The sequence below is a fragment of the Chiloscyllium plagiosum genome, unplaced genomic scaffold, assembly GCF_037043375.1.
Source record: "Chiloscyllium plagiosum isolate Xiang-an unplaced genomic scaffold, Cpla_swu_hap1 HiC_scaffold_32, whole genome shotgun sequence".
NCBI classification, from domain to species: domain Eukaryota; kingdom Metazoa; phylum Chordata; class Chondrichthyes; order Orectolobiformes; family Hemiscylliidae; genus Chiloscyllium; species Chiloscyllium plagiosum.
In genome coordinates, this window is record NW_028270170.1 from 24,357,944 (window position 1) to 24,375,826 (window position 17,883).

The following is a 17,883-nucleotide window of genomic DNA, read 5'->3' on the forward strand; positions in this document are numbered from 1 at the left end:
CCCTCCTACTTGTAAATAGCAAATAGGGTGGAAGCAAACGAGCTCAGTGGGCTGGGCCATTGATCTGCAACAAAGAGTGGTGCCTATGGTCTGAGTTCAATCCCAATACCAGCTGAGGTCATGCCTTTTCCCCCTTGCCTGAGGTACAGTGACCCTCGGGTTAAATTCACTGTCAGCTGTGCCTCTAGCGAGAGTGCCGCATATTGGACTATGGCGACTTTGACATTTTACAGGATAATGTACAGCCATAAACGTTCATTTATGGAAATGATGGCAAGGCAAAACTAAAACGGTAGCAAACCCTATATTTATGACTAATTTTGTGACCGAAAACATTTCTCTTTTTGCTAACTTGCAAAGAATGTTAATTTTAAGTCGTCCGCATGACAATAGCTTGGATGTTAAATTCTTTAAAATGATCAGGACAGAAGTTGACGGCTTATTTCACCAAGAAGTAAGTATGAGCGTTGAAATTAGCACTGTGTTCAACGATATGGCATTTGATCAATTACGTTTACTCAGTACTTTTATCCTTTTGATTGCGTTTACTAACAGGAAATGCTTGTGTAGTGAAGGGGTTGGATAATTAAACAGTGGAACTTACAATCGAGCAGGGAATAATTCAATTCTATCGTGTTCGGGTCAAACGCTCACATTCGGGCCACCAGATAACAAACAAAAAAAAAACGTTTCAGAGCTGAAAACATTGCAACGAGGAGCTAGGAAATATGAGAAAGGGGCTTCAGAAACTCCAGCCGGGATCTGAAAGAATAAAATTGCTAAGGGTATTTTTTTTTAAAAAAAAGAAGCATGCGGGAGGGTGTGTGCAGAGAACCGGGGGCACATTCAAACTTCAAAACGGCGCTGTCAAGAAATGCTTGCCCGCACAAGGGAAAACCAAAGCGTGGAACAAATCTTCAAACAGAGCGACGGGAGCGTTTGCCTTCTAGAGTTGAATAAATGTTTGTGACATTTAGAGGAGGCGAGGGAATAACGCTAGGAGGACGTACGGGCTGAACCATCAAATGAACTGCCTCCCACTAATGGGCCTGTGACCTTCTGCGTTTCGCCGTCGCTCAGAGCCGTCCTAACGCCAGGAGGAGATAGCAGCTTAAAACAAAATTGGTGAGTTTGGACAAATGCAAGTCAGCGAATCGGCGGAGTTACGTTTTCCATTTATACCTTGGCGCTTTTACTTTTGGAGGTACCGTTAATTTCGAAAGAAAGATTTTTATTTTCTTTAAGGGTGGCTGGACCCGAAACGTTCACTTTGATTTCTCTCCACAGATGCTGCCGAACTTTTCCAGCAATTTCTGTTTTTTTTTGTTTCGGATTTCCAGTAGTCCTTTGGGTGACTTTTTTTCTAGTTTCAGAGGGTTTTTTTTTGTTTGTTTTAAATATTGAGTGGGTTCGCTCGCGGGTTTCTGCAAAACCTGTTCTTTACAACAGTGTTGTAGAACTGAACAAACACTAAATTCGGTCTGAACACAACTCTGGCTTCTCTTCAAAGCCATGATGTGGAGATGCTGGCATTGCACTGGGGTGGAAGTGAGGGCTGCAGATGCTGGAGATCAGAGCTGAAAATGTGTTGCTGGAAAAGCGCAGCAGGTCAGGCAGCATCCGAGGAGCAGGAGAATTCCTGAAGAAGGGCTCATGCCCGAAACGTCGATTCTCCTGCTCCCTGGATGCTGCCTGACCTGCTGCGCTTTTCCAGCAACACATTTTCAGCTCTGATCTCCAGCATCTGCAGCCCTCACTTTCTCCTCGAGGACTACAACCTGATGTCGAGTGACTTTTGACCTCTTTAACGCGGCCGCGAACTCAACATTTGCCCGTTTCTCAAATACACTGCGACAACAAACAGTCGTAGTTGTGAAACTTCGCTGATTTCAGGATGAGGAAAGTTTGTGAAAAGTCAGAAATGTAGCAATTCTGGTCACACATCTGCTACGTCACTGTGATTTGCAAAGACTGCCCACGGGCCGCTCTGTATAAATTTACAAAAAAAATTGCGAACGGCTTAGAGCCGCTTGCTATCTTTCACAGTACTCCACAGTGAGCCTATTCGACAGTCGCATTTCTCCTGCTGTACGGTCAGAACTTGGAGAGGAGCTTCGGGAGAACACAAACTTCGTCTAATTCGAATCGGATTGGTTTAGTTTCTCGATGTTAAGCATTTCCGCATCTCTGCGCCGTGATCGTTAGCGGCACAATCCCGGATGGTTTGATTTTGTCATGGGACACGTTTTCCTTTCGCATTTTCAATCCAATTTTAGCTTCAAAACCGCTTTTGGAAATGTACATTGTTTCACTTCCTTGTTCATGAGCGAAGGAAATCAAACCCTGAGGTAGTTTGAGCATTTAAACTAATCGGTGCGGTCATTTCCTAATTAAGAACGAGAGCGAGTTTGTTGAGTAGGGTGTTTGTGTTATTTATTTCTTTAAAAAAAACTGTTTGAAGAAACGAAGCGCAGCTTGGGATGAGTGCATCAGACTTTGTGACTTAATTACATTTCTAAACTTCATACAGTCCTGAAATGAAATTCTCAATGAATTCGGAATAAAGAAACATTGGAAAATTTGGTGAATGTGCTTTATGCCAATCCAGAATCTGGTTTCTTCTTTCGACGCTGTTGTGGTGGTTTTGTTCCGGACTATGTCATTGTCAGCTATTTGAGGCAGTTGTAGATTTACCTTAAAATAAGGGGCAAGTTTGTTACCGTAAACGCACAGAAACACAACAAAAACCCCCTTCAAGCTGAAGAATTATGTTTCCCGACGTGAACAGAATGGGGATTGCCCGGGTGCAGGGTGAGTGAGGTAAACCTTTACGGTGGTTGCAAGGACAGGGGGAAAAAATATCAAATCTTGAGCAAAACGGGTGGGTAGTTGTTGTAGGGAAGCAGGAGTTGCCAACTGTTCTGGAATGGGGCTCCAGGCTGAACTTACAATTGAAGCAGACCATGGTGATAAAATGTAGGGAAGGGTGAGGGGGGTTTCAGCCACTGTGAAATTAAAAGTAGCAAAGTCAGTGAGTTGAAGAAATTGGTCTTAAAACCAATTGTCCCAACTGCGAAGTTATTGTCAGTTTTACTTCAGTGAGTCGTTGACGGGAGCCGAAGGCAAACGCAGTTTACTTTAAATGTGAATGCCCTGTTGGGAGTGAAGCACAGTCATAGCTGAAACGCCCTAAGATTGGTTTGGAGATGCCGGTGTTGGACTAGGGTGTACAAAATTAAAAATCACACGACTCCGAGTTGCACTCCAACAGGTTTAATTGGAAGCACTAGCTTTTGAGCGCTGCTCCTTCATCAGGTGGTTGTGACAACCAATCCAGAACCTTCCAGTTAAACCTGTTGGACAATAACCTGGTGTCGTGTGATTTCTAACTTTGGGAAGATTGACAGGGAGCAGCTCCGCCGGTTCACCATGACCGTCCTTTGACTGTAACTGGCACCAAACTTTTAGTCCACCCGGAGACAAGGGGTCGAATGGAGAGCAGGAGCTGCGGACCATCCCTTATATAGACCACGAGGTCGCAGTGCTGTTTCCTGATTGGCCCTGAACAATGCAGTCGAGGGATTATTACTCGCTGGTGACCGCTGATTGGCTGCTTTGCATCTATTTGAGGGGAAGGATCTGAAACCACTGATCTGTAATGTAATGGACTCTTTTAAACTACAACTTAACCTCACTGGTCCAAGGTTAAAACTCACACAACAGCAGCTTATTGTCCAACAGGTTTATTTGGAAGTGCAGACTTTCAGAGTGCTGCTCCTTCATCAGGTCGCTAGTGAGGCTGGATCATAGGACACAGAATTTATAGTAAAAGATCAAAGTGTCATACAAATGATGCAATGTATTAAACAAACCTAGATTGCTGTTAAGTCTTTAATCACCTAGAATGGGGACACAGCTTTCAGTGCATTAGTATGTAAATATATTGAAACCTGCAAGGAACTAAGAACCTGCACTCCATGGTCTCTTTGTTTAGGACCTTACCATTTAGTGTATAAGTCCTGCTCTGGTTTGCTTTTCCAAAACGCAGCAGCTCACATTTATCTAAATTAGACTCCATCTGCCACTCTGCAGCCCATTGGCCCATCTGATCAAGATACTGTGGTACTCTGAGGTAACGTTCTTCGCTGTCCACTACACCACCAAATTTGGTGTCATCTGCAAACTTACTAACTATACCTCCTGTGTTTACATCCAAATCATTTATATAAATGATGAAAAGTAGTGGATCAATCTGTGATCCTTGTGGCACACCACTGGTCACAGGCCTCCAGTCTAAAATAAAATTCTCACATCAGTGATAATATGCAAGTATAACTTCAAAATGCAAAAAGTTACATAAATGTTATACAGTATTACAGCATGATTTCATGAAATGAAAGGTGAAAACCACATAACATCCTGGTGATTATTTCAATTTGTGCAATTTTTCAGTTGATTTGCATGCAAACAATTCAAGACATTTACTCACTGATGAGGTCATCACACACAACTCCAGAGTAGATTAGATTTAGATTATTTACAGTGTGGAAACAGGCCCTTCGGCCCAACAAGTCCACACCGACCCGCCGTAGCGCACCCACCCAGACCCATTCCCCTACGTTTACCCCTGCACCTAACACTACAGGCAATTTAGCAAGGCCAGTTCACCTAACCTGCACATTTTTGGACTGTTGGAGGAAACCAGAGCACCCGGAGGAAACCCACGCAGACACGGGGAGAATATGCAAACTCCACACAGTCAGTCGCCTGAGGCAGGAATTGAACCTCGGTCTCTGGCGCTGTGAGGCAGCAGTGCTAACCACTGTGCCACCGTGCCACCCACCAAGTAGAAACTTGTGTCATAAAATAGCCGATATTAGCTCAGCCAACCATTACAGGCAGCAGCTGATGTACCGTTTCATTATGATTCTAACTCTGTTTTGTGTGAGACAAATTTCAGAACTCTCATATTTTCATAGGTAGGAGCAGAAAATCTTGCATTTTTAGAGTGACTTCTGTTACTTCAGCAACATCTAACATGCTTTGCAACCAATTATCTCTGAAATATTCCGCAAGTAGGCGGCCTGTCTCCCCAATATAGAGGAGGCCACATCGGGTGCAGCGGATGCAGTAAATGATGTGTGTGGAGGTGTAGGTGCATTTGTGGCGGTTATGGAAGGATCCCTTGGGGCCTTGGAGGGAAGTAAGGGGGAACGTTTCAGAGAACACCTCTAGGACACCCGGACCAACCAACCCAACCACCCTGTGGCTCAACACTTCAACTCCCCCTCCCACACCACCAAGGACGTGCAGGTCCTTGGACTCCTCCATCGCCAGACCATAGCAACATGACAGCTGGAGGAAAAGCGCCTCATCTTCCGCCTAGGAACCCACCAACCACAAGAGATGAACTCAGATTTCTCCAGTTTCCTCATTTCCTCTCCCCCCCACCTTGTCTCAGTCCCAACCCTCAGACTCAGCACCACCTTCCTAACCTGCAATCTTCTTCCTGACCCCTCCGCCCCCACCCCCACTCCGGCCTATCACCCTCACCTTAACCTCCTTCCATCTATCGCATTTCCAACACCCCTCCCCCAAGTCCCTCCTCCCTACCTTTTATCTTAGCCCACTTGGCACACTTTCCTCATTCCTGAAGAAGGGCTCATGCCCGAAATGTCAATTCTCCTGCTCCTTGGATGCTGCCTGACCAGCAACACAGCTGGTCCAGCAACACCTTTCCAGCAACACATTTTCAGCTCTGATCTCCAGCATCTGCAGTCCTCACTTTCTCCTAGAACATTTTTTTGTGATGTTGACTGAGGAATGAATATTGACCAGTGCATGGGGACAATTCCTCTGCAGTCCTTCAAAATATTGCCATGGGACCGTTTGCATTCACCAGACAGGGAAGTTGGGACCTTATTTTGAGGTACTTCCAACATAGCAGCACTCCCTCAGTTTTAGACAGGTACATCAGCCTAGATTTTGGTCCTCAGATCCAGGAGTGATACTTAAAATCACAATCTGAGGTTAGAATGCTCCCTATGAGCCTGGGCTAATTACAAAATAAGTCTGCTACTTCAGAGACTATCATCTCACCTTGACTAGTGATTCAAAGTCAACTCATTTCCATAACTTATCCCTGCAACACACACCGAATTTGCAAATACTACATTAGTCGGGACAAAAATATTCCAGTCAGCTTTTTGTTCATTGCAAACAATTTTTCTTGGACTCTGGGCAGAAAAAGATTTGTGTCCGTTTGTAAAAATTGACAGGTGACCACAAAAACAAAATTAGGGCAACTAGTAAAGATAGCTAAAGCTAAAGCAAAGTACTCAGGGTGCTGGAGATCTGAAAGAAAAACAAAGTGATGGAGAAACTCAATAGGTCTGGCAACGTCTATGGAGAGGCAAACAGAGTTCATATTTTAAATCCAAGTCCAATATGAGTCTCCTGTGGAACTGAAAGGGGCTGGAAATGTGATACCTTTTATGCTGTTGAGAAAGATGGGGAAGAGCAAGTGGAACAGTTGATAAAAGTGACCAGAACAAAATGCAAAGGGCATGCCAATAGTAACAGAGTAATGATATAGTTGAAGACTTTGTGCTAATGGTAATGTTAGTAGCAGAAATTAGGTCAGCTCTGCTGGGAACAAGCACATGCAGACATGACACATGGAGGATAGAGTTCATGGTCTGAATTTGTTGAACTCAATGCTGAGTTCTGAGGCTGTGAACTGCTTAAATGGAAAATAAATCACTGTTCCTCCAACTTATGTTGGACCTTGCTGGAACACTGCAGCAGGCCTAAGACAGAAATGTTATCATGAGAGCAAGATGGCACATAGAAATTGTAAGTGATCCAAAAATTGAGGTCATTTTTGAGAACAAAGGAGAGACACTGAGTAAGTGATTACACAGTCTGTGTTTGATGAGGAAACCACATTGTGAGTGGCAAATACAGGAGACCAGATTCAAAGAAGGACAACTATTTTACCTGGAAGGTGTGCTTGGTACCTTACACAATGAGGGGGAGAAGACAAAAGAGCAAGTGTTACGCCTTCAATTAGTGGACAGTCTATCCCCAGAAATGGAAGCAGTGACATCAAGAAAGTGAAGGAAAGAATTGGGGATGACCAGTTGAACATGAAAGAAGGGTTTAAGCTGGAACCAAAATTTATTCATTTTTCCAAATCCAGGCAAGAACAGGAAATAGCATTGATACTGATCGATATGCTGTAGAAAGATTTGAGGGACGAAACCCAAGTAGGACTGAAACATGTTCTGCTTTTCCCACAACAAGGCCGGCATAACTGTTAGGGTGGCTTTGTGGCTCAGTGGTTAGCACTACTGCCTCACAGTGTTAGAGAACTGGGTTTGATTCCAGCTTCAGGTGACTGTACATACTCCACATAGACATTCTCCCCAATATCTGCGTGGAATTCCTCTCACAGTCCAAAAATGTGCAGTTCAGATGAATTGACTGTGCTAAATTACCCATAATGTTCAGAGATATATAGGTTAGATGCATTCGTCAGGAGTAAATATAGAGTAGCGGGAATGTGTCTGGGTGGGTTTCTCTTAGGAGAGTCAGTGTGGGCTTGTTGGGCTGAAGAGCCTGTTTCCACACTGTGGGGATTCTATGTAACCCATGCAGGTGTTAATAGCCATGCCTTCTTTACATGGAGAAAGTGAGGCAAGTTAGAGGAGAAATTGTTCAAAGTTGGAACGAGCTCAACTAGGCAAAGGAGGATGGTAGTGGATGGGAACTGTTAAGGACTCCTTCCAAGGAAGATATGAAAAATCTTCAGTCCATCCTGATGTGGAATGGAGGTATAGAGGATATTCACATTCATGGGAGATGATGTGGCTGGTGTCAATAAATTGGAAATTGTGGAACTGACGTAATGCATCAGACCACCTAAATTTGAGAGTGTTAAGAGACTGGACAAAGGGAGAAAAAACAAGAATTCTAATGCATCCATTTTACTGAGCAGTGGTCAGGTTGCATAATTTGCATTATTTGTTACATCTCAAATTGCTAATGCATCACTGCACATGTTACAGGCTTTGGCACTGAACAGACTTCATCCTTCATCCCTGATAATTCAGTAGTCATTGTCAATGAAGGACCAGCCTTCTATGAACAGTCTTCTACGAAGGCTGATTCTTAATACAGTGTAAAAACAGACAGAGCACTTATTCTCAATAATGAGGAGAACTCTGAAATAACTGGCAAATATGCATCTTTAATTTGTATTCTCTTTTCATTGATTTAGAATGCAGAGCTGAACTGATATCGCTGTGGCATCATATATCATGGAACAAGGCTAAGAAAGTAATTTTTTTGAAGCAAACACAAGCAATGTGTAAACAATGAATTCAAATAATAGAAAGTTGTGTTATATATTTGACAGTGATGTATCTTATGCATTACAACTTATTGTAAAAAGTAATTAGTCTTCTATGTATTCAATTAAAATACAAAATAAAAATTAAGAGCTCCATCTCAAATGTAAAATACAAATATATTTTGCAATTTATTTTCTGTTTCACAGTAATCTGTTGAAAATCATTTACACTGTGTCATCCACTGCATCTTTCATCCTTGAAGCTACTGGTAATCTTAGCACAAGGTGACTATCTGTTGACATATTAGTGTGACATTTGTTTTGCGCAGTGGTGCAAAATGGGCTGTATTGGATTGGCTGCCAGGGCTCCATGGCATCTGATATTTGGTTCCACTGTATCAGTGGAGATAATTGTGCTCCACTACCCAAACCACAAAATGTATTCTGCATGGAAAGAATTAGGGAAAAGAAATGAAATACATAAAGAGCCTGTGAGCCAACATTGCACAAAATAATGTTTAGATTAAGATATTTAGATTACATTCCTTATAAAGATTTAGATACTATCTATAAACCAATAAATCTTTGCTTTTTATTTTGGTGCAACATTGCCTTGTAAGTAGATCACTTTATTCAGGCTATTGTGTAATTTAACAATTATATAATCTTTCAAACATCTTGCTAAAAGCATATGGACTGATATTTCCATACAAATAAACCATTTATAAATACTTTGGTATATGCTCATAACATTTTAATTTGTTGAAATTATGCATTGCAATTTCCTTGTAACAATAGTGACTTTGTTTAATTAGTTACTGAACTCACATAGAATGAAGCACTGCAAATGTCAGCAGTCATTATAGAACACATAATATATGATCATTAGAAATTAATAGCATGAATCTAAGTGCACATGCATTTCCATCATGGCTTCCTTCTCATTTTCATTATGGAAAGCATAATGTTTTGCATTGGAGTGATTAGGATCCAGTCCACAGCCTTTCCTTTACCCTTTTATTTACCTAATTAAAAAGAAACACACCATTAAGTTTCAACATCCGTGTGGTCTTTGAAAAAAATATGGACAATGTTACTGTTAGAGTTGAAAATAATATCAATATTTTTCAGTACTTAATCATGGGATAATTCATAATAATAATAATAATAATAATAATAATAAAGATATGTGGCAGACATTATGAGTAGCACCTATAATAAATATATTATCTACTACATAGGAACATAGTGACAGGAATAGACCATTTTTAGCCCATTGAGCCTGCCTGGCCATTTAATGGGATTATGGCTGAACAAACACATCAATTTCTTTAATGCACACTATTCCAATAACCATTTATGCCATTTATTATCAAAAATGTATCAATGTCTACTTTAGATATATGTAAAGGCTGAGCTCCCACAATCTTCTGGGGTACGTAATTCCAAATATTCAGTACTCAGTCTTTAAAATTGGCCATGTTCTTGTTCAATCAGCAAACCTGACGAAATCCTCCTGAAAATGTTTTAAATCTTCTTCACAACACACTTTGCTACTTAGCTTTGTACTATTGAAAACATTGGAAATATTATACTCGGCCTCCATATCTAAACCATTGATATAGATTGTGAACAGTTGAGACCCAAGTACTGATCTTTGTGGGACCCACTCACCACAGTCTGCCAATGTAAAAATGACCCATTTAGAGTCATAGAGCCATAGAAATGTACAGCACAGAAACCCTTCAGTCCAATTCGTCCATGCAGACTAAATATCCTAAATAAATCTAGTCCCATTTGCCAGTATTTGGCCAAAACTCTTCTAAACTCTTCCTGTTCACGTACCCATCCAGATACCTTTGAAATATTATAATTGTACCAGCCCCCACCATTTCCTCTGGCAGCTCCTTCCATACATGCACCACTCTGTGTGGAGAAGTTGCCCCTTAGATCTCTTTTAAATCTATCCTCTCACATCTTAAACCTTTGCCCTCTAGTTTTTGACTCCTCCACCCCAGGGAAAATACCTTGTCTATTTATCCTATCCATGCCCCTCGTGATTTCATAAACTTCCATAGGTCACCCCTCAGCCTCCGATGCTCCAGAAAAAATAACCACAGCCTGTACAGCCTCTTCCTCTAGCTCAAACCCTCCAACCCTGGCAACATCCTTGTAAATCTTTTCTGAACACTTTCAAGTTTCACAATATCCTTCCTATAGCAGGAAGACCAGAATTCTTACTTTCAGTTTTCTATCTGTTAAACAATCTTTAATCAATACACTACCTCCTGTAATGTGCTATAATTTTGCTGAACAACCTCCTATTTTTTCAAATAGCATGAGCATGTCTGATGCACATCCTAAAATCTCTTTTGATATTCTAGACCAGTGTTTCTCAACCTTTCTGTATTCAATGCCCCCTTCTTATCCTTGAAATCATGCAACGCCCCCCAAAAGTAAAGGTTGACTTCCACATATAGTACATTCATCAATTTGGAAGGCGATTTCTTTCGATATCAAAAGGGAACATAATTTATCCTCAATATTTGAGGCCATTTCATCGATGCGCCTTCTAATGGAATCATTGCTAAGAGGAAAACACTTGATAGTCATTGATGGTTCCTGATGTAGCACGGTTGATAATACTTCGGCAATAGCTGGAAGCACCAATGATTCACCCACGGAATGTGGTTTACCACATTTTGCAATTAGCTTCGCTATGTTGTATGATGCCACAAGGCCATCCACATTTGTGACTCCCATCTTTGAACGGGCAGTGGAAATCGTTGGTCGCTGATTGAATTTATTCTTTAATGTTTGAAAATATGCCAAATCTTTGTCCTTTTTGTCACTGTGTTTCTTTTCCAAATGTTTAATAAAATGGGAAGGCTTCATGGCCTTGTTGGAAAAACTTTGATTACAGAGCAAGCACAGTGGTAACTGCTTATTAGATGGAGATTGAATAAAGCCATATTGCAAATAATCCATGCCATACTGCCTGCACTTTTTCTTATTCGATGAGGCCATCGCTCAAATACCCTGATGGAATCATGGATATTACTTTATCACGATAATTTTAAGATGCTCAGATAAGTGGAAAAAGTTGATTGGCTAATTAGCTGTAATGCGCATTCATTGTGCCACCCGGTAGAACAGTTTCGTCTTCCTAGAAGAGACACGAGTTAGGTGATATTGATCTCGGCAGTAGAATCAGTGCCAACTGCAAATGAGTTCAAATGGGACGACAGAGAAGACTCTCAATAATAGCGCAGCAACCAATCAGACCGCACGCCTCCATGGGTGCAGGGAAAATAACAGACTCGTGTTATGTGACTCGTGTTATCCATCTGCACACAGCAAGTCATTCAAGGACATGGCAGTCTTCCAAGTGACTGGTAAGCTCTCTACAAAATCATTCAGTGCCCCCTTGCCGCCCCCTTTGACTTCAATGCCCACCGAAGGAAGGCAAACGCCCCTCAGGGGGCGCTTTCGCCCCTGTTGAGAAACACTGTTCTAGACCATTATGAGGACTTACCTATGTAAAGCAGACAGTGAAAGTATAATGACACTGAGATTTTTCGAAGATTTAAAATTATAGTTAAGCTTTAGTGAAAGATAGAAGTACTGTGTATGTTGATTTTCAATATACCTAAGCTTATTGTAACATTTCTGTTTAAGCAACACTTATGCATAAGCAGCATTCATATAAAGATACGTACATAAGTCCATATAAAGATGAATTTGTTAAGTCAAACAAATCGTTCAATGATCTAATTCTGAAAACTGTTCCTTAAGCTCTTATAAATAAATATACTCCAAATTGAAAATTATGAAATGATTTAAGCAAGAGATATCCCTCTGGTATCATTTTCCTTACTGTATCTCTTTATTTGGTACATCCCTTTACTTCATCATATATATAAAATTGACTTTTCTGTAACTTACATTGAACAACAGTACCATTGCTGAATCCTCCACCATCAATATCCTGGAGGGTACCAGTGACTAGATTAGCCACATAAATATTGTGGCTACAAGAACCAGACTGAGACCAGGAAGTCTGTGCCAAGTAACTCAGCTTCTGATTTCCCAACACCTGTCCACCATCAGCAGGAGTGTAATGGAACACTGTCAACATACCCAGATTAGTATAGGAGATTAACAGGAAAATTGAATTGAAGTGTTTAAGATGGTAATGTGATTTCATAGGGAAGATAGAAAGATTAGTATTGATTCCCTACAATATGCAAACAGGCCCTTCGACCCAACAAGTCCATGACCCTCCAAAGAGTAACCCACGTAGACCCATTCCCCTACCCTATATTTATCCCTGATTAATGCACTTAACACTATGGGCAATTTAACATGGCCAATTCACCTGATCTAAGCATCTTTGGACTGTGGGAGGAAACCGGAGCACCTGGAGGAAACCCACGCAGACATGGGAGGATGTCCAAACTCTACACAGACAGTGTCCTGAGGCAAGAATCAAACCCAGGTCCCTGATGCTGTGAGGCTGCAGTATTAACCACTGAGCCACCGTACCACCCAAGGAAGCTACTTCATCTGGCTGGGTAGGTCAGAACAAGAGACATAACTTTTTTTAATTTCAAAAATTTACTTTATTCATAAAATAATTTGATGGTCTGTACAATTGGTCATGCCATACATACGTAAACATTTATATACAGAGATCAGAATTTATCATTTTTATATACAGGTCTGTATGTTTATCAATCATATGTCCACATATTTAGCTGAGGCATCAGCAGAGCCCAAATGACTGCGTGGGCCCCCTGTTCTTCTTAGGCAGGCAGATGTTACACGGTGGTCTTTCCCCACCGTGCCTTGGCGGCAGCTGACCCAAGCTTCAGCGTGTCCCTCAACACGTAGTCCTAGACCTTGGAATGTGCCAGTCTGCAACGCTCAGTCGGGGTCAACTCCTTCAGCTGGAAGATCCACAGGTTTCGGACCGCCCAGAGAGCGTCCTTCACTGAGTTGATGATCCTCCAGGCACAGTTGATGTTCGTCTTGGTGTGCGTCCCGGGGAACAGACCGTAGAGCACAGAGTCCTGCGTCATGGCGCTGCTCGGGATGAACCTCGATAAACACCACTGCATTCCTCTCCAGATTTCTTCTGCGTCGGCACATTCCAGAAGGAGGTGTGTGACAGTCTCGTTCCCCCCCGCAGCCGCTTCGAGGGCAGCGTGCGGTGCGGCTCAGAGTCCGGGCGTGCATAAAGGATCTCACAGGCAGAGCCCTTCTCACCACCAGCCAAGCCATGTCTTGGTGCTTGTTGGAAAGTTCTGGCGATGAGGCATTCTGCCAAATGGCTTTGACAGTCTGCTCAGGGAACCGCTCGATAGGATCTGCCCTCCCCTTTTCCCGAAGGGTCTCAAGGACACTACGTGCTAACCACTTCCTGATGGACTTGTGGTCAAAGATGTTTTTCTTCATAAACTTCTCCACGAAGGACAGGTGATACGGAACGGTCCAACTGCTCGGAGCGTTCCGCAGCAGCGAGGCCAGGCCCATCCTTCGCAACACCGGGGACAGGTCGAACCTCAGTACGTAGTGACACTTGGTGTTTGCGTACCGGGGATCCACGCACAGCTTGATGCAGCCACACACAAAATTGGCCATCAGGGTGAGGGTGGCATTGGGTGTATTTTTTTCCCCTGTTGCCCAGATCTTTGTACAGCGAGTCCCTTTGGACCCGGTCCATCTTTGACCTCCATATAAATTGGAAGATGGCTCAGGTGACTGCAGCAGCACAGGTTCTGGGAATAGGCCAGACCTGTGCCACGTATAACAGCAATGACAGTGCCTCACACCTGATGACCAGGTTTTTTCCCACGATGGAGAGCGACCGTAGCTTCCATCTTCCCAGTTTCTGCCTCACTTTGCTGATACGCTCCTCCCAAGACTTGGCGTACACCCCAGCCCCCCCGAACCAAATACCCAGTACCTTCAAGTGGTCGGTCCTGACGGTGAAGGGGATCGAGGATTGGTTGGCCCAGTTCCCGAAGAGCATGGCCTCGCTCTTGCCTCGGTTTACCTTGGCCTCCGAGGCCCGTTCGAACTGGTCACATATGCACATGAGTCTGCGCACGGACAGCGGATCCGAACAGAAAACGGCAACGTCATCCATGTACAGGGAGGCCTTGACCTGCAGGCCCCTGCTGCCAGAAATAGTCACCCCTCTCAGGCATGCATCCTTCCTGATGGACTTGGCAAATGGCTCTATGCAACACACAAACAAGGCAGGAGAGAGAGGGCAGTCCTGCCTGGCTCCAGATCTGACTGGGAAGCTATCTGATTCCCAACCATTGATTGAGACTGCACTGACAATGTTGGTGTAGAGCAGTCTGATCCAATTGCAGATTCCCTCCCCAAAGCCCATTTTGGAGAGAACATCTCTCACATACCTGCACATAACATCATAATTAGCACTAGACAGTTCAGGGACATGTCTGAAAGCACTTCTACATCCAAAACTGGTAAAGGAAGTATAGACCTCTCCTTAAGTTGCAGTTGAGGATATATCAATGGAAAATGTCAAAATGAAGACTAATTTATTTTTAGTAAGGTAATGGTGTTAACAGATCGGGAACCAAGGAATATGCAAAAAGTTAGTTAAAATCAGTTCAGCAATGAGTTAATTGAATGGTACCACAGATTGGAGCAATTAAATGGCTTATTTCTGTTCCCATATTCCCAATGCCCATATTAACAAAATATTTCAACAATAGCGCAATCTTTCTGTTTTTTAAAAGTTATATACCATTATATTTTTATGATACTGAAACACTTACCAGTTTTTTGCTGTTGTGTTTTTGGCTGGTTTCTGCAAAAGACAAATTTCATAAAGGAAGCGTTATGGCTGTTCAATGAGTTACTTACTGTAGCAGTATCATGCATTGAACTGTAGGTGGTGTGAATGATCTGCTAGAAGCAGTTGCTATTATGTTCGTGAGATGGTCAAATCTGAATCAATTAGTATTTAAACTACTAGCTAGTTCAATAATGTTTAAACCCTTTTAATATCATTTAATAGAGTTTGTTAATTTACAACTTGATGGCAAACTCACCTTGGAGAGGGGTCACTGTGAGGCTTCCTATGGAAAAATAAAACATTTTCAAACACGAATAAATGAATAATAGCTAAAATATGCATAATTTAACAAATTAATACCTACTTATCTGCTAAATCTAGTGATAAATAAACTAGGCAAATACCTGTACGCAACAAATAACTGATAATGAAAAATTATTTTAATCCAACACTTACGGCTACCCTCCAGGCTAACATAGGTTAGAATTTCCTTTTCATTCTTATGTTTTGACCATAAAGTTACTGTTCCATTGACTAGTTTTATAAAGGGATATCCTATGTGGGAAGTCCTCTCAAAAACAGATGGAGGCCAAATCGCTTCACAAATTCATTGGGTGTCCCTGTCAGCTGCCTGAAGTGAGTTTGGCTTTAAATATGTGGGGGTTCTGCACCTATATTCAGATCATTTTCAAAGATTGTTGAAATTGTTGAGTCACTCATTCTTATGGCTGCTCAGGAAAACCTGGCAAAAATGGACTGTGTAAATGTTCTTTTAAGTATTTATGTTGCAAGATTTATTAACATATCCTTTTACATTTTGATATAATGTATAAAATGTTTTTTATTGATCTCATGTTATGAAAGAAATAAATTTATACTTTTTGCTGAGAAGGTTAATGTGACAAGTATTCAAGGATTCACTATAAATGAAGCACATCTATAATTGTAGCTTGAATTTTAAAATAATTATCTTTATGTTTTCATTTGCATTGATATTTTTACTTGTAAATCTTGTAAGTATGAACTTTGAATTTATCATAATGTTGTCATGAATGTATATGCTATAAAGCATAAATTCCAGAATAAATAAAATTTAGAACCTGTCTTATGGAGCTTGTCTTAGAAACACAGCTTTGTTAGTGTATCTCACCTGCCAGATTTTACATTCATAAAGTCAGCCCTTCCAGCTTACATCATGTAACAGATAATAGTCAGTTTAACAGGGTGAAAGAACTTAAAGGAAAATGGCAAATAAGTTCATAACTAAAACAATATAATATTTTTTTTTAAAAGACAGAATGTACTGTAAAAGCTTTTTATCTTGTCCTCATCAGGACAGAATTGCAAGAATAGCAAATCTCAACCATCTGTACTGCATGAGAAGAGGGTATCGATTGGTAGTGCTTTTGCCATGCAAAACTTGATAAGGAACAGTTAACTACCAAGTTTTTGTTTAAATTCAAAACAGGCAAATCAACTTTGATTCATCAAAACAGAGTCATGAGGAATGCACCAGGAAATGACTGTCCCCCAAACTTTGATTAATTGAAAAAGGCGCAATCCCTGGACATTGTTTTTTCCATTTGCAAAGGACAGGACCCTGCATGCGCATGCATAGCTTCTAATATGTGTGATTTATCCACACTGGATCCAACTGATAAGCTTAACTTGTTTGTGCATGCAATTCTAAACTCAATTGGGATTGCTTGGCAAGTAAAAGTCAAAAGAACTGCAGGTACTGTCAGTCAGAAATGAAAACAGAAATTGCTAGAAAAGTTCAGCAGCTCTGGCAGCATCTGTGAAGAGAAATCAGAGTTAACAATTCAGGTCTGGTGACCTTTCACAAATGCTGCCAGACCTGTTCAGCTTTTCCAGCAATTTCTGTTGATTGGCAAGTGTTGTTTAATCTAACCATCACATTGAATTTTGGACACTAGATTTTGAGTTTTGCAAGCACAAGCTGGTTGTGTATAGTCAGTTCGCAGCCTTTGTGAACTGTAGTGTTTGATACTATCTGTTAGGTACTGAGATGTAAAGTCTAACAAATCACCAGCACATTTTTTTCTAAGTAATACTCAAGTTATAAGTGACCAAATGATTTTAGTTCTTTCAGTTCAATCTGGTGCAAGACGTTCATGTCATATTGAGGAGAGAAAAACAGTCCCTTCAGTTTCTCTGTAGAATTAAGTGAATTTAATTATTCAACATTTTAAACAATTTTATTCGGTACTTGTCCTACAAAGAAATAGTATACTGTTTAATGAATACTTGAGTGCCAATTACAGGATATGATGCTAAAATGGAAATTAGTTATCGATGGGAACAACACAACCTCTTTAAAATTGTGCCACAGGATTTCTTTTACTGCTTAATAAAGTCTTCTGCCTGAAACATCAGCTCTTTGACAATTGTAATATGACATGCAGTTTAGTAAAATAATTTGCTTTAAATGTTCTGTGTTAAATCTTAGTCTTTAGCACTGAAAATCACCCAGGTAATTTGAGAGCTATCCAGACATACATTTAATGCACACAAGACTATTTCACATCACTGCAATCACATTTTATAACTGTCTTTTAAGTGCAAATTGGAAGAAATAAAATTTATCTTTATTTGGTGATCATGCACCAATTTAAGTTTATATCTCCATTTTCTTCCAGTTCTGGCTCTTTTGTTTCACTGAATCTGTTCACCA

General features: G+C 41.2%; 1 protein-coding gene and 1 long non-coding RNA gene across 3 annotated transcripts in view; one reads left to right on the forward strand and one right to left on the reverse strand.

The window, feature by feature from the left end:
- The first annotated feature begins 298 nt into the window (after window positions 1-298).
- LOC122539930 (uncharacterized) lies at window positions 299-8,529 on the forward strand. Of its 2 annotated transcripts, XR_006309209.2 has the most exons (3): window positions 299-454; window positions 978-1,125; window positions 8,282-8,529. It is a non-coding gene; the product is annotated as an uncharacterized LOC122539930 (long non-coding RNA). The 2 variants fall into 2 exon arrangements; XR_015752494.1 differs by lacking the exons at window positions 299-454; window positions 978-1,125 and adding an exon at window positions 1,699-2,348.
- A 563-nt stretch (window positions 8,530-9,092) lies between these two features.
- The window catches only part of LOC122539929 (epsilon-sarcoglycan-like), a 52,328-nt gene continuing 43,537 nt past the window's right edge, over window positions 9,093-17,883 (reverse strand). The window contains exons 11-13 of the mRNA XM_087977871.1: window positions 15,445-15,471; window positions 15,169-15,200; window positions 9,093-9,378 (exon numbers count right to left, since the gene is read on the reverse strand). Of these exons, the coding sequence (XP_087833997.1) occupies window positions 9,371-9,378; window positions 15,169-15,200; window positions 15,445-15,471 (67 nt within the window). The 3' untranslated portion in view covers window positions 9,093-9,370. The remainder of the gene's footprint in view (window positions 9,379-15,168; window positions 15,201-15,444; window positions 15,472-17,883) is intronic.